Below are 12,859 nucleotides of genomic sequence, written 5' to 3'. Positions count from 1 at the left end.
AGGAAATTCTTAGAAAGCCACTTTTTACTTATACTTGAGTAAAAATGTTGCAGTAGTGCAACTCTTCTTTAAGGTGGAGCCCTCTGGTGGTAAAGGGACAGGATCAGGGGCCCCAAGTCGAACACTGTACTACTCTGTATTACGTTGGGCCAGCTGTGAGTTTAGTATCTGTTAGCAGATGTTAGCCTGATCACCGGAACAATCCCACCCGTGTTCTGACGTCTAACTGGAAAACGGCCTGTCTGACTGTGACGTCATTTTCACATCCTGGAACGAGGCATTTCCACCATTTGTCTCTCTGTCGGGCCTGTCCCTTTAACAACACTCGGTTGTTCCCGGAAAAAGTCGGCGCAGTCCGTCATCGACCTCTTTCACTGCGGCTTCATCGCCAAGCGGACTAACCCGCTGCTCTCATCCGATCCCTCAGCGCGGACTGTCGGATCCCTGAACTGTCCAGCCCCCGGTTCCCGGAAAGCGTCCAGCTCCTGTCCAAATGCAAGCGATCAAATGTGTGGTGGTCGGCGACGGGTAAGGGCTCTTTCAGATGATACGGGCCAGCAGCGGAGCATTGCTCATGTGATGCGGCCGCCGACAGATGGATGATGGGAGGATGCTATGTGGAAAAAGGGATGGGGCTCACGGAGCGCTGCATCGCCTGGCCCGTTTTTCTCCGGGTTAGCGGTGGACTCGCCCCTCTGTTAGCGGCTCTCTGGCTGCATCCCGGCCGCTGCAGCGTGCAGGGAGGAGCCGGGCGCCTCGGGAAGCCTCGCAGAGAACACGGCCATCGTAGGCCAGTGGAGGCAGGCTGAAGTGCTGATGCACGCTGAGGAATGCGTGGCCCTCCCTGCCAGCAGCAAGCAGGCCCCGCTATTGTAACCAGCCCCTTGTCTTCTAGCGCCCAGATTCCTGCCTGCTGCAGCGGTCACCGCTCACGATCCGTACTGCTGTTTTTACTAGATAGATTCATAAATGTTGAATGAGTCAATGAGTTCAAAAAGGCTGAATGTCAGAATACATATCATAAATAAATAAATAAATAAATTCACAGCTGTGAATTCCTCCTCTGTATAATTCTGGAATAAATCCCGTCATTCTAGAGATTTGTGACACCATAACTTGCAGCATAGATTATGATGTTCAGAATGTACACATAACCTGCTGAAAGGAATTATTCATGTTACATTTAAAAAAGCACTTAAATCTTAAAGTAGCATCATAGATAGTGTGCAGTTTTAAACCCATGGCTCACTGTGGACTCCTATACAGATGCAAAACAATATAAAGAGATCTTAGAAAAGTTGCAAAAACTGTTAAGAAGTAGAATTGAAATAAAATTAAACTCAAGACAATAAATGTCTGTAAGACTGAATAGATGTATCATTTGTTTTTAAAGGCATCTAAACTTCATTTAAAAAAATTAAAAAGTGAGCCTTTCTAGAGCTGCACAATATCAATCAATCAAGTTTATTTGCATTGCACACATCAGCCACAAGGTAGTTCAAAGTGCCTTACATGTCACGTGCCACCATCAAAATCAACAATACACATCAAATATGTTGATCAATGTTCCAGTAGTTATGAGATGAAAGCAACTCTATCCAGGCGAGTTTTTAGCCTTGATTTAAAGGAACTCTGTGTTTCAGCTGTTTTGCAGTTTTCTGGAAGTTTGCTCCAGATTTGTGGTGCATAGAAGCTGAATGCTTCATAGTGATCATCTCAGTATCAGTCTGCAGTACCACAATTTTATATTTCAAAGAGTTCACGCTCTACATATCTGGCCTTCAAGTGGCTCCAGGCAGGATGGAGAGCCCAGTGATGCTTAATAGATATCATCAATGTCATTTTGTCACTGAGTTAATCAAAGAGTTTACAGTGGTTTCATAAACCATTCATTTCCTGTTGATTTATGGAAGGAAAGAGGCCAGGATTAATCTTAGATTGGACACCTTGGAACAGGTTTAGTGATGAGTTTTCCTGAGCTCTGGTACAGACTGTACAGATGTGAAACCGCTAACGGCCCACACACTGTAGGTGTTGACAATGATCCTGTTCTGTGCTGCACACACACTTTCACTCCATCCATGTTGTGGAGCTGCTCCCAGTTATTCTTAAAGGTTGTGGTTTTCCAGAACCACTTGGGCACCAGCTGCCATGACAAGAATTGCAGCTTGCTCACACCATGAATGGACGTGTTCACATCCTGTGTGTCTTCACTCAGAATGACAAGCTCTGTTTCTCATTTTTAGCATTTTCGAACAAAAGCTGTTGTTTGCATAGCCGTTGATTTGTCCTCACTGGCTTTCCATACCAGAAGGCAGGTAGTGTCTCCTCTCATTTCCTGGTTTTTAGATTGAGTTGGCTTCAGTGTTAGCACAAGTAGGTCTGAAAATTATATCATGATATCAGAGTTTCTTATCAGTCCATGTCGATAACTATTGATTACTCTTTTGTTTTAAATATCTGAAATATTGCCAAACTGGTGGCGCTTACAGTTTTTTTCCACCGTTTTCCCTCCACACCCTTGATTTTTGTTGTTAAGTACTTATGAGGCCCGATGGTGAAACTTCAGACTGATTTTGTGCAAAATCAGTCTGAATTTGCCTTTGGATTAACAACCTGTTAATCCACAGGTTGTTGCTAGGTAACCAAAGAGTGAGTGAGTTAGTTGATGCTATCTGCTCAACTATGAGAGGTTAAGTGGCTAAAGCCTTTCCTCTGCCTACATCTCCCAGAATGCTGTGCAGTTCTGGCTCAGAGTTCAGTGAAGAATAATCTTCCTATTACTGTACCTATTGGTAATTTGCTAATAACTTCCGTAAACAAATCGATTTAAAGTTTTTAAAACTAAGTAAATATTCAGTAATAAATTAGGCATCACTATTGGCTGGTCACGTTTACTACTATTAATCAGCTGGGCTCAGGAAGTTAGCTGTGAGTTAATCAGAAGACTATGGGATGATCACTGGGTTCTCTTCTTCTGTGAAAGTGTTTCTTTTCCACTGAGGTCCGTCATCACACCCCTAAAGATCCATCTGTCTGGATTCTACATTACAGTCTGCAGTTCAACATTCAGCTCAATTTTAGAACAATGAAGAATAATAAACTTATAGGTTTCAAAAGCTGATGCCTGGCACAGTGGGAGTTTTTGGGTTGGATGAAGTCGACCAACTTCTGACACTATGATCCAGGTCAAGGCCATTGGACTCCATTAAAGTCCAGTTATTGGACTGGGAGCCACTGGCGTAGAACCAAGATGCTGCTTACTGGTGTGTTTGAGGTTGCTGGCATGTTGAAACTCTAATTTCATGGTAAATGGACCCAACAGTTTGAGAAACATCCTTATATCATGATGCCTAAGCCACCATTCTTCAGTCTCCAGTCCATTCACTCTGACTCAGGTTCTGGTTCTGCTGGAAGTTTTTCATATTAAAGGCAACTTTTTCCTCTCCACTGTCGCTACATGCATGCTCAGTATGAGGGATGTTTGAAAAGTCAGTGAAACAGTACAAGCTACTGTTGCTACGTGTTTCTCCTGGAGGAATGCTGCAAGTCGGTGACTCAATCTTTTGGGTTTCCTTAGATAGAAACTTCTCAGTCAATTTGAATAATAAACTGAACCTGAACTATACATTGGATCGACTTAACTTTTTTTCCCCTTTGTTTATAAAGAAGAGATGATGTGTTGTGAACTGTATTGTAGTGTGACACAAATTCAGTTTTGTTTTCAGACCCCTGACCCTGAAAACAACAAAGCTTCTTTCATCCATCCAGAAATGTTGCTCCATTTTTCTTTAGGTCAGTGGATTGGCTCTTCAGTTAACTGCAACCTCTTCAGCACCTGTTGTTTTCTTCTACAGTGTCTTGTAATTGAACTGTGTTGTTTAAATAAAAGTTTAAAGCACAGGCATGTTGCAGTTACACAGCTGTTGGACAAATATCATAGTGATTTATCTTAATGTCCATCATGTTTTAGCTTGAGTTTAGCCTCTGGCTTGTATTTTAAACTCAACACAAACCTTCATGGAGGGCTGGCTGTATAGTTAATGAATAATCAAACATGGTACTGTTCAAAAGGGACATTAATAAAAAATGAGTTGGAGGCTTTGCCAAAACACAAGCTTTTGTTCTGACTGGAAGTGGACATCTTTCCAATCCTGGAACCAAGTATTTCCTTATCCAAGAGTAATCTGCCTTTGGTCTCTTCCCCCCCCCCCTCCCAGTCTGAACAGCCAGTAAACAGTGTGTGATTGTTTGGGGCCAGTCTCCCAGATTTACAGGGCCCTTGCATTAACAGTACTATCGTTAATGTCCATGCTATCGTCAGTCTGAGGACAGTCCTGCAGCCTGTGAGTCCAGTATAGGAGGGGATCAGGTCCTGCATGTGCGTGCATGTGTGGGTGTGTGCGTATGGGGGTGTGTGTGAGTGTATGTGAGAGAGAGAGAATGAGCTTGTGCTCACAGTAGTGGGTGAAGGCTGTGTCACAGAGGGCCACTGTGTCCCCGGGCAACATGAATATGGGCCAGTGTGTGTGCGGCCCAGAGGAGGGGAGTAGTAGCCTGTCCACACACTCCACCTCCAGGCATGTCAGACATTATTGACTCATCCACACACTCCGTACAGACATGGCTGCTCCATTTGTGCATGTATGGACCTGTTTGATAAATGTGCCCTCCTTTCTCTTCTTCCTCAGGGCTGTGGGAAAGACCTGTCTGCTGATCAGCTACACCACCAATGCCTTTCCTGGTGAATACATCCCCACTGTGTGAGTGAGCCGCAAACACTTCCACCAGAGGAAGAAAAAAAACAACCCGTGCTGATGACACATTTTACCCTAATAGTTAGGGATGATGGTGCTACAAAATAACGAGTAGAATACTAATTAGTAAACCTTCTCTGTTAAGCATGGCATGTAGAATTTACAAAAGAAAGTACACACTCTATCATGATAAGCACAAATCAACAGTCCAGCATAAAACACAAAGTCTTTATTTCTTTACCAGAAACAGAGACAGGCAGTGAAACCGAAGCACTGAGTGGAAACCCTCTGCCATAAAGTCATGGTGTGAAGAACAAGCGTAGATCTTAATGAAGGTCACATCGATAATGTAATATATAATGTATTTATTGACTGGAACCTTTGTGCATAAAATAAATGTGTTTAATTGCATTAAAATTTGTAATGCCTTAAAATCAATGTAATTAATTAATTACATAGATTTTTGCATTGGTCTTATTTAACATATGACACATAGATCAAAAAGTGAATTGTGAAGAGCAAAAAAAAAACACATGTAAGTCACCTGACATAAGTCAAAGAACTAACCAATTTATGAAAAAGAGTCTGACCTCTCTAGAAGTGTAGCTAAAGGGTGTTTCAGCTTTTCTCCAGAGCCACGTCTGAACATCCTCTGATCTCATCATTAAGTTTACATCTGTTTTTGCTGCCACCCAATTCTTTATCAGAACTCAGATCAGCTGGGAGTTTATACAATTCATGCTTGTTTTTCCTAACCGTGTGCTCTCCTGTCTGTTCCAGCTTTGACAACTACTCTGCCAATGTAATGGTGGATGGGAAGCCAGTGAACCTGGGCCTCTGGGACACGGCAGGACAGGAGGACTATGATAGATTAAGACCATTGTCTTACCCACAGACGGTACTCCGACTCCTTCCTCTCAAAATCACTTCCTCTCTCTGTGTCATGTAGGAACCACTGTACGGACAAATGTACATATAGGTTCATATAACCAAGTGAAAAATTAGGACATGCAGTTAGCCATTTAAGCCAGTAGGTGGGGTGTCCCTCCATAAAAACGCAAATAAATTACTGACTATATCAAAATGAATTCATAATACAGTAAATGTTCATTATGTAAATATTTTAAGCAACTTAAAAAAATTTACTTAGCTTAATTTTTTTGTCTTCAACTAAATTTCCCAACAAAGCTGCCAGGTAACATCTGGTTTTCCCATTTCCTTATAATGATCATTTTCGGGGTCATATCTTTTTAAACTTGAAAAATGAATGTTTCCACATCCATTTTGAACTCTATTCCTGCCAACGCACCCTGGACCTCCAGTCACCAACCAGACTCTGTCAGCGTCAAGAAAACAGCATCGCAAAATGATTCAAATAAATATAAAATTCACTGCAAAGGATTAAAATCAGCACATCTAAGAAACTAACATACAGGAAAATATGGAAAACAATCATGTTTTTAGCTCTAATGGGGTATGTGTGGAAAAAAGCTTTCAGTTGGTTTATCAATAAGACAATAGTGTTAAATGTTGAGTAAAGACAAAGTCTGTTTCAAAGACAGCTGGAAAGCCACTCCAGGAAATGTTTGTTTATATTTAACAGAACACTTTAATAAGTCTTTTATTCATTTTTTTTATGACGGTTTATTCTTTTAAAAATTTATATAAAATTTCCACATATCCAAATATGTTAGAAAAACACACGTCTGACCGTCTGGTATAAGGAAATGTAAATTAAAGTAAATGAGGAATTAAACAACTTCCTGTTGCTCACTGAATCTAAAGCTTCATATTATTTGATTATTGGTCTATAGATAGTGATCCAGAAATTAATTGATCCAGTACTTTTATAAATAAACTCAAACCTTTTCGTTGCCACGAACACACCCACACAAACATACAGATTTCCTGTCAACCAGCGATCTCTCTGATTCTCTCCCAGGATGTGTTCTTGATATGCTTCTCCCTGGTCAGTCCGGCCTCCTTTGAGAACGTCCGAGCTAAGGTCAGTACGCTGACCGCCCCCTTCCATTACCCCGCCCGAGCCCAGTCTGACCACTAGGAGGCACATCTATAGCGCCCCCTGGCATTAGAGACGGCCACTGCAGCCGCTCAGTCCTCAGCTTGGAATGGTCAGAAGTTAAGCTGACTCCGTCTGAAGCCGGAGCAGAGAGCCGTTGCAAAGCGAGGCCTGAAGCAGTGCTGGCGCTCTGCGGAGGGAGAGGCGGCCGCTGAGGTTTGGCGTGCTGAGCGTAAAGAGACGCTCTCATGTGAAATCACACCTTGAACAAGGTCCCACCTCCCTCTGCAGAACTTCCTCATCATGTCATTTAAATTTGTTCAACCTTCAAATTATTTGTAGATAACTTTTATGAAAAACATTTGTTATGTATTTGCTGAAGCTGTCACTGTATCGGTGTAACATCAGACAGATAATCTGTGGAAAAAATTGTCATCACATGGGGACAGATTCAACCAATATGTAAAAAACAGATTTTTGAAGTTCCATACTGCAGCTTTAACTTTTCATACTGACTCCTTCGTGTTGCTCATCCTTGTGGAGAGGCGTGTAACACTCGTCCTCTGCATCCAGCTAACTCTCCCGTTTCTTGTCTCCACTGACGTTGTCTCTCTGTAAATCCACTTGTGCACACGCCCCTGTGTGCGCCCTTGGTGCTGTAGTGGTACCCAGAGGTGAGACACCACTGCCCCAACACACCCATCATCTTGGTGGGGACGAAGTTGGACCTTCGAGATGACAAGGACACCATCGAAAGGCTGCGGGACAAGAAGCTGTCTCCCATTACCTATCCTCAGGGTCTGGCTATGGCAAGGGAGATCGGTGAGAGCGCAGCGCAGACAAAACACATTTGTTAGCTCTCATTTATGAGTAATGCATCTAGAATGGAGAATATGAAACTCAAGTGAAGGATGGGTAATTTAGGTAGTTTACTATGCAGGGTTTATGTTTCTTTAGATGTGATGTAGTGGCCACTGTGGTGGTTTGGTCTTAAAGGGACAGTATTATGGAAAATCGACTCTTTTCTATGCTATTTCCTCATCAAAAAAAAATACCTGGAGTGTTGCTTTGATTCTTTCATACGTGTTTGGGAAAAATCCTTCAATCCCCATGGCAACCATTCAGCTGTGCAAAACGCATGGATGGACTTAGCTCCGCCTCTGATGTGCAGCACCTATGCATATGTGGATGCATTCCAAAAGCAGGAAGCGGACTACAGTGCAGGGCATTCTGGGTAAATACAACCAAAATAAACATGCAAGTCTAGCTCTAGCTGGACAAATGGCTTGTTTTTTGTTTATTTTGGTGAAGAAGGAAATTGTGCTCAGTGGAGGTTTTTGTGTTGTGTTTCTTGGCGCAGCGCCCCCACAGGTGAGGGTGGGGGGTACAGGTTGCTCAAAGGGTTTCATTTGTTTGACTCAGTGTCGTGTGGAAGAGAAATGGAGCAGCTGAAAATGTAACAAACGTTGCAACTCAGTCAAACCGAGTCTATCAGACTATCAGGTGTAAAAACACCCTTAAGCTGTATGTCCTTTTCAGATAGTCTGTCTGTAAACATGTAGAGTACATGTTGGGCATCCTCCTGTTAGGATGTTCACCCTTCTCTCCCACCATGTCTTCCTGGTCCTCAGGGGCTGTGAAGTACTTGGAGTGCTCCGCACTGACCCAGCGAGGCCTGAAGACAGTATTTGACGAGGCCATCCGAGCCGTGCTCTGCCCCCCACCGGTGAAGAAGAGAGGGAAGAGATGCACCATGTTCTGAGGAAGAGGCACTGCTACAACACCACATCATCATGAACAACACACACACTTTCTTTGAGAGAATGAGAGCTAAAACTGGTGAGAGTGAGTGTGCAGTTCAGTGATTGTTTTCTGTAGTCTTTTTTTTCTTTTTCAGAACTACAGTATATTGGTTAGACGACCAACATTCTTTTTTTTTTTTTACCATTCCTGAATAAGATGGTAGGTTCCCTGTGAATGGCACTGACTGTCCGTCTCCGTTGTACTGTTGCCAGGAGGACTGCAGCTTTCCACAACCGTCTTTCTACTGCTCTCTTCTCTCTCAGACATGCTTGCTTAAATTAACACAGTGGTAATTACACAGAACGTCAGGTGTTGATAGGTTTAGGGTTGAAGTTCCTCTCAGCTCCCTGTCTAAGATCAGCTCATTCAGCCCTGAAAACCTTCTGGCTGCTAATGCTGCATTCCATTTACCTGGGAAGTCAGAACTCAGGGCTGGGTTTGACGTCAGACTTGGCGTTTAAGTTAGAAAGTCGGGATTTGAACATGGCAAGCTCATAAACCTTGTTCACAGTATCTCTTACAAACATAGTTTTAAGCTTTACTGTTCATAAGGAAACACCATTTTTAATTTGTTCGGTTTAGAGTTACAGGCACTACATGTAATATTGATTTTTTTCTTACATGTGTGTCTTGCAAAATAAACATTTTTCCACCACAGCTTACTACTGTTGATTCAAGGAGTGGCCATACTGAAGCGCGAAAGTCGGAGTTGCTCCACTTTCTAGTTGGGAAATCTGACTTCGGACGGCGTTCAAGTTGAATTTTCCGACCAGGAAATCGGAATTTCCCAGTTCCGAGTACAACTGGAATGCAGCATATCACAGCTATCATTTTGTGAGCTGCACTTTGAGATAATAAACATGTCTAGCTGTGGAAAAACATCCTGGTCAAACCACCTGAGAATGGTAAGAAGTTGATTACTGACCGCTGAGTTCAGATCTGCAGCTCAGACTAATGTGGTTTTTTATGGTCAAAACAGAAAGCACAGCTTATATGTTAGGCCTATACGAAGTAGGTAAAATATTTAACACAGCTGTATCATGTGATCTGAGGCTTTTTTTAAAAGATGCCCATTGATTATAATAATTAATCTCCAGCCTGTTTGTCATTTTTTACAGAAAAGCTGCGAGCAGTCAGAGTAACACACTGTGGTTATGCCATCTGATGGATTAAGCTATAATTATTTATCCATGAGAATTTAGCTCAGCTGTAACTTCTCACCTGCCTTCCTTTATTTACATCTCTATAGAAACAATGTGTAGTCATAATTTCATAGTAGCTTTTCCTTTTCAAAGGAAATTCTTTAAACTTGAAACACTGAACTCGACTTCCTGGTTTCCTAGAAGCTGGGATTTGGGCTGAGAGCTCATCTGGTGCCAGTGAGGCTCATCAAACCAGTGATTCTGCTGTTCATCACTCAGTTCTGGCAAGCAGCTGATCTTAGACAAGAATCAGTGGGAAACTTCAACTACAGTCAGGAAATCAGAGCTGCTTTTGTAGGTTTGCTTTCAGAAAATGAAAAGTCTCTAATTTTTGTTGTAGTTTAAATTTAACACAGAGAGACAAAATGTCAGCGAAAGATCCAGAAAACAAAATGCAATTTTGATTCAAATTTTCTTCAGAAGTATTTGATCAAAACCTGCTGTGATGTTGGTGGAAGAGGCTGTTTGGAAGCACAGCGGCCTGACGGACCATCAGCGGGTCAGACAGATCTGAGTGAGGAGTGCTAGAAACCTTTCAGCACGGTGCTTCTGCAGATCTGAGCTCTGGAAGCCATTGCCATGGTGATGTGTTCTAGTCGATGCTTACTGGTCGTGGTTCAGTTTTCAGGCCCTCACATTCATCCTGTACCTAGAGCTGAATATCGTCTGATAGAACATTCAATATCCAGAACCGCACAGCACTCTGGGAGATGTAGGCAGGGGAAAGGCTTTAGCTGCTCAACCGCTCACATTGGTGACATCAACCAACTCACTTAGTCGTTGGTTACCAAGCAACAACCTGTTGAGTAACATGCGTAGCAGCTGTTTCAGGTTTCGCCGCCGTTCCTCATAACTGCTAAAAACTAAAAACAATAACATGGAGTGAAAACTGGATAAAACAGGAAATTCACGCCACCGGTTTGGTAGTACTTCAGATATTTAAAACAAAAAAACGCATCAATAATTATTGATATCCACTGATATGAAACTCTTACATTGTGACAGGTTTTTTTTTTTTTTACCCCTCCAGGGGGTCTTTTTGTGGGCTCTAGTGTCCCTTATATGATAGTAGGCTGACAGGAAACGGGGAAGGAGAGGGGGGAAGACATGCGGCAAATGTCGTCGGGTCCGGGAGTCGAACCCGAGACGGCCGCGTCGAGGACTCAAGGCCTCCAAATCCGGGTCGCGCTAACCACTACGCCACCATGGCACGCCCCGTGACAGGTTTTTTTGCCGTATCGTTCGGCCCTACCAGCTCTCAGCAGGTTGAGTTGATGCCATAGAGCTTGGCTTTAGTCCCAATATCTCCTCACCAACTAACACCTGCAGAATGAAGAACCTGGTCATGTGCCTTCTCCATGGGGAGCTGAACTTTGACCTTCACTTAGTCAGTGTAGTGATTCCATTCCCCTGTGGTCCAGATGCTCCTGGCCTCTCGTTTGTCATCCACCTGGAGGTGAGACCCTTCATAGAGCAGCAGACTGAACACACTGCATGGTCATTAACTGGCGTTACCTAGCAACCAAACTTCAGACTGAAGTTCTTGTCCCCTGATGTCCTCTCTGAGTAGGCTGCTGTCAGAAGCTGATTCTGTAGACAAAAAACACCTGGATAGTATCTGTTATTGATGGATTGATTAACTGATTGTAATCTGTGTGCCTTGTGGTTGCCCAAACTCCATTCGCTTTGCAGAAATACTTCAGTGTTTCTGGGTCTATTCTGTGTCTGATTGTTAAATGAATCTACCACAACATCACAAACCATGTGATCCTCAGTAAGAAGGTAAACCTACAGAAACAGCAGAGCTTTCTCTTATTTCCTGCTCTGGAGCCGTGGACGTGTGTCAGACTAGCATGCCAAACATGGAGCTGTCCAACCTTGCTGCCTGAGATCTGCCTTCAGAAAGGGAGGAGCTTGCATGGTCTTAATATGCTCTGTCTTCATGATCCCACTGATTAGATCTACTCTCTGTTCACGTGTGTGCGTGTGAGTGAGTTTGTCACAGGCATGTAAATAGACGCTGGTATTTGTGTGTGAACAGGCTCGTGTCGGTAGCAGTGACACGGTGTTGATCGGGATGGCGACTAAAGATAACATTGTTTTAAGCCAAGTTTTTTAGTGTCCAGTTTTTGGTACAATTTCATATTGTAGTAATACACAGGAGTTTTCGAAAATTGTGTGGACATTAAGGCAGAAAAAAAAGGGTTTTAATGACATCTAGTGATGTACAGAATGCGCAACGCATTAGGAATATCTGTATGTACCTAAATATGTACCTTCCTAAAAGTAAAACAGTTAACTTTAAAGAAATTCTAGTTGCTCATGTTGAATTTACAAGTGTTGCTAACAGTGTATAGGATAAAGGGGCCAATCTTTGTGCAGTTTGTCATTGCAGCAAACAGTGCGGATTGCACCTTTATGAGCAGATTTTTCTCTCTGGTTGCAGGGCTGTGTTGGGGGGTGGGTGCAGGGGGGCGGTCTCCGCCTGTCATGCTGTGTGGTTGAATCATGTCATGTGGTCCTGCCTAGCTAAGGTGTCGATATGTAGCTGAGAAACACAGCAAAAGAAAAAAAAAAACTGTAATACTATTATTGCATGGAAGTTTTCTGGTTGTTTGGCCCACTGTAAATCTTCTGAGAGCTTGTACGATGAAATGCATCGGCCATGTACGTATGTAAGATGACTTGTATACTTGTTTCAGCTGTTTGTCTTCTTTTTTATTAATTAATTCACATGTTGGTGTGGTTAAAAAAACTCATTTTTGTATACTAAATACAAATGTATACGTAAAGAACATGGCTTGCTGTCGTGATTTGACATGATACGCAGAGGAATCAGTGTTTGATACGCTGCAGTGTTTGAACGGGGTGCAGGTGAAGGGAGGAGTTTAATCTTCACTGGAAAGCTTTTTAAAATGTATGAAAACATTTTTTGTCCTTCAGTCTGACATGAACTCAGAACATTTCCTGGTTTAGCTCAGTTAGCTGAAATATTTCTGTTTGCTAATTGCCAGAATAATGAGATGCCTGAATTAATCAACTAATTTAGTAATCAGTAATAACTGAAGGACACAGAA

The 12,859-nt window shown here is 42.6% G+C and overlaps 1 protein-coding gene across 3 annotated transcripts; it reads left to right on the top strand.

Moving 5' to 3' along the window:
- Positions 1-204: 204 nt before the first annotated feature.
- On the top strand, positions 205-12,577 carry rac3b (Rac family small GTPase 3b). Of its 3 annotated transcripts, XM_032575390.1 has the most exons (7): positions 292-528; positions 4,692-4,763; positions 5,538-5,655; positions 6,700-6,762; positions 7,440-7,599; positions 8,409-10,787; positions 11,007-12,577. In XM_032575390.1, exons 1-6 carry the CDS (start codon positions 494-496, stop codon positions 8,537-8,539), a joined length of 579 nt encoding a protein of 192 aa, XP_032431281.1. In that variant the 5' UTR covers positions 292-493; the 3' UTR covers positions 8,540-10,787; positions 11,007-12,577. The 3 variants fall into 3 exon arrangements, with proteins under 3 accessions (XP_032431282.1, XP_032431281.1, XP_032431280.1); XM_032575391.1 differs by lacking the exon at positions 11,007-12,577 and having other exon boundaries at positions 205-528; positions 7,440-7,602; positions 8,408-8,469; XM_032575389.1 differs by lacking the exon at positions 292-528 and having other exon boundaries at positions 3,565-4,763.
- Positions 12,578-12,859: the final 282 nt, after the last annotated feature.

Source organism: Xiphophorus hellerii, chromosome 10 (assembly GCF_003331165.1).
Source record: "Xiphophorus hellerii strain 12219 chromosome 10, Xiphophorus_hellerii-4.1, whole genome shotgun sequence".
Classification (NCBI taxonomy): Eukaryota; Metazoa; Chordata; class Actinopteri; order Cyprinodontiformes; family Poeciliidae; genus Xiphophorus; species Xiphophorus hellerii.
The sequence above is the reverse complement of the archived record's forward strand: the minus strand, read 5'-3'. Positions and strand labels throughout refer to the sequence as shown.

What these genes read in the sequence shown, in the direction of transcription:
- rac3b (XM_032575389.1), top strand. Translation starts at nt 4,624, where the DNA reads ATGGCTGCTCCATTTGTGCATGTATGGACCTGTTTGATAAATGTGCCC. An exon ending in TTGAGAACGTCCGAGCTAAG is followed by an intron (nt 6,763 to 7,439) that starts GTCAGTACGCTG and finishes TTGGTGCTGTAG; the next exon opens with TGGTACCCAGAGGTGAGACA. An exon ending in GGCTATGGCAAGGGAGATCG is followed by an intron (nt 7,600 to 8,408) that starts GTGAGAGCGCAG and finishes CCTGGTCCTCAG; the next exon opens with GGGCTGTGAAGTACTTGGAG.